This window comes from Dendrobium catenatum, unplaced genomic scaffold (genome assembly GCF_001605985.2).
Source record: "Dendrobium catenatum unplaced genomic scaffold, ASM160598v2 fragScaff_scaffold_860, whole genome shotgun sequence".
In the NCBI taxonomy this organism is placed as follows: Eukaryota; Viridiplantae; Streptophyta; class Magnoliopsida; order Asparagales; family Orchidaceae; genus Dendrobium; species Dendrobium catenatum.
Window position 1 is genome coordinate 519,088 of NW_021319322.1, and position 2,567 is coordinate 521,654.

General features: G+C 44.0%; 1 protein-coding gene across 1 annotated transcript; it reads left to right on the plus strand.

The window, feature by feature from the left end:
- The first annotated feature begins 225 nt into the window (after positions 1-225).
- On the plus strand, positions 226-1,824 carry LOC114580226. The gene is made up of 3 exons (XM_028697056.1): positions 226-871; positions 983-1,078; positions 1,571-1,824. The coding sequence occupies exons 1-3, from the start codon at positions 226-228 to the stop codon at positions 1,822-1,824; spliced, it is 996 nt and encodes a 331-aa protein (XP_028552889.1).
- The last annotated feature ends 743 nt before the right edge of the window (positions 1,825-2,567 follow it).

Here is a 2,567-nt window from a genome sequence, read left to right on the forward strand (position 1 = left end):
GGTCGTACTACCCCAGTGGTTGGTTTTGATACACTTTCTCAGTTTGCTACATTGGTTGCTCAGATGATAAGCGAGAATCAAAGTAGAGCCTCTACTGTTCGATCTGAGGATATTAATAGACATCTGCATATGTTTCTGAGATTGAAACCTCCGAGGTTTGAGGGAATTGTTGAGCCCAGAGCAGCTGAAGAATGATTGAGGAGGTTAGAGAAGACTTTCGACATTATGCAGTGTCCGTCGGACAGGAAGATATCGTTAGCAGTTTTTCTGTTAGATGGGGAAGCAGAGCGCTGGTGGATAGGCCAGCAGGAGGAGAAATTCCAAGGGAAGCTAAATTCTTTGATTACTTGGGAAGAATTTTCTGAGGTATTCCGATCGTGGTTTGTACCCCCTTCTGCACAACAGCAGATGCAGGAGACTTTTCTGAGACTTGTTCAGGGAAGCAGGACTATGATGCAGTACGAGGCCGAGTTTACTACTTTAGCCAGATATGCTCCGCAGTTGGTGAGTACTTCTACCGAGAAGTGCTATCAATTTCTGAGGGGACTACGAGATAGCCTGAGGCAACCCCTAGTGCCTTTTCACATTTCGGATTTCTCTGAGCTGGTGGAGAGAGCTCGTTATATAGAGAATGATCTGATGGCTACTCAGCAGCGGTGGACTGCGAGTAGGAAGAGGTTCGGGGGTGATACTTCTAGCAGTGGTTCCTCTGGCAAGAGGAGATTTATTTCCGGAGACTCCAGGAGGAGTGGACAGTCAGGATTTTCTGGTACTGCTACTACCAGTACGACCAGTTCTGGATCTATCAGTGGGGCACCTGTGTGCCAAAGTTGTGGACGACGATATTTTGGCCAATGCTACAGGATGACTGGTCAGTGCTTCAGATGTGGTCAGTCAGGACATCAGATTGCAGAGTGTCCACGGGCTGAATTTGATAGATGATCTGAGTTCCGATCTGATAGTAGACCTATTGGTTCAGCAGGAAGGCCGAGGACTGTTCCTCCATGCAATGTGATTGAAGGATCCTCTGGTAGAGGTGGTGGGTCGAGTTCTGTGGCACAGAGACCACCTACTAATAGTTAGCGGGAGTCTAGTGGTTCAGTAGCTCCTGTTCCAGTTCAGCCACGTGTGTATAGTTTGAGTCAGCAGGAGGCTCGAGACGCTCCGGATGTGGTGACAGGTACGATTTATATTTCTGATCAGCCCTGTCACGTCTTATTTTACTCTGGAGCCAGTCACTCGTTTCTTTCCGAGTGCTGTTTTGATGCTTTGCATCTGGATTCTATTTTGTTACCAGTTTCTCTTTCTGTTATTTTTTCGGCTAGAAGCAATTTGATCGCCCGAAAGTTTTGTTTTTGTGAGATTGATATTTCTGGCAAGAAGTGGAAATCGAGTTTGATTTTATTGCCGATTTCTTCTTACGACGTGATTTTGGATATGGATTGGCTGAGTCTATATGAGGCTTAGATTGACTGTTTGAAGAAGCAAGTGAGCTTGCTTTTGGATGGAGAAAGATATATATTCCAAGGATTACGAGGTGTTCTATCATGTCTGATTTCTGTATTGGAAGTCAGAAGAATGTGGAAGAAGGGTTGCCCTGTATTTTTGGCTTCTATACGGAATATGAACCTAGAGGTGGGTTCTATTTCTGATATACCAGTTGTACGGGAGTTTTATGATGTATTTCCTGAGGAGTTGGTTGGTTTATCTCCGGATAGAGATGTTGAGTTCTCTATTGATGTTTTTCCGGGTACAGCTCCGATCTCGAAAGCTCCGTACAAGATGGCACCGAATGAACTTTCTGAGTTAAAAGTTCAGCTCTAGGAGTTGGTGGATAGAGGATTTGTTCATCCTAGTGTTTCTCCTTGGGGAGCACATGTACTGTTTGTGAAGAAGAATGACGGAACACTCCGTATGTGTGTTGATTACAGAGATTTGAATAAAGTTACGATCAAGAATAAGTATCCATTACCACGGATTGATGACTTCTTTGATCAGCTTTCTGGCTCTTCTGTATTTTCGAAGATTGATTTGAGATCTGGATATTATCAGGTGAAGGTGAAGGAAGCTGATGTGTTGAAGACAGCTTTCAGTACTCGGTACGGGCACTACGAGTTTTTGGTTATGCCTTTTGGGGTAACCAATGCACCAGCTATTTTCATGGATCTGATGAACAGAGTGTTCAAGGAGTATCTAGATCAGTTTGTGATCGTCTTTATCGATAATATTCTGGTGTATTCTGCTTCTGAGGAAGATGATGCCAGACATTTGAGCATTGTGATGGAGACTTTGAGGCAGTATCAGCTATATGCTAAGTTTTCCAAGTGTGAATTCTGGCTGAAGAGTATTTCTTTTTTGGGGCATGTGGTGAGTGGTGAAGGTATTTCTGTTGATCCCCAGAAGATTCAAGCTGTTGCTGATTGGCCAAGGCCTACTACGGTATTTGAGGTACGTAGTTTTTTAGGCATGGCTGGATATTATAGAAAATTTGTGAAGGGATTTTCTCAGATTTCTACACCTCTGACGAGACTGACTCAGAAGTCAGTAGCTTTTGTTTGGACACCAGA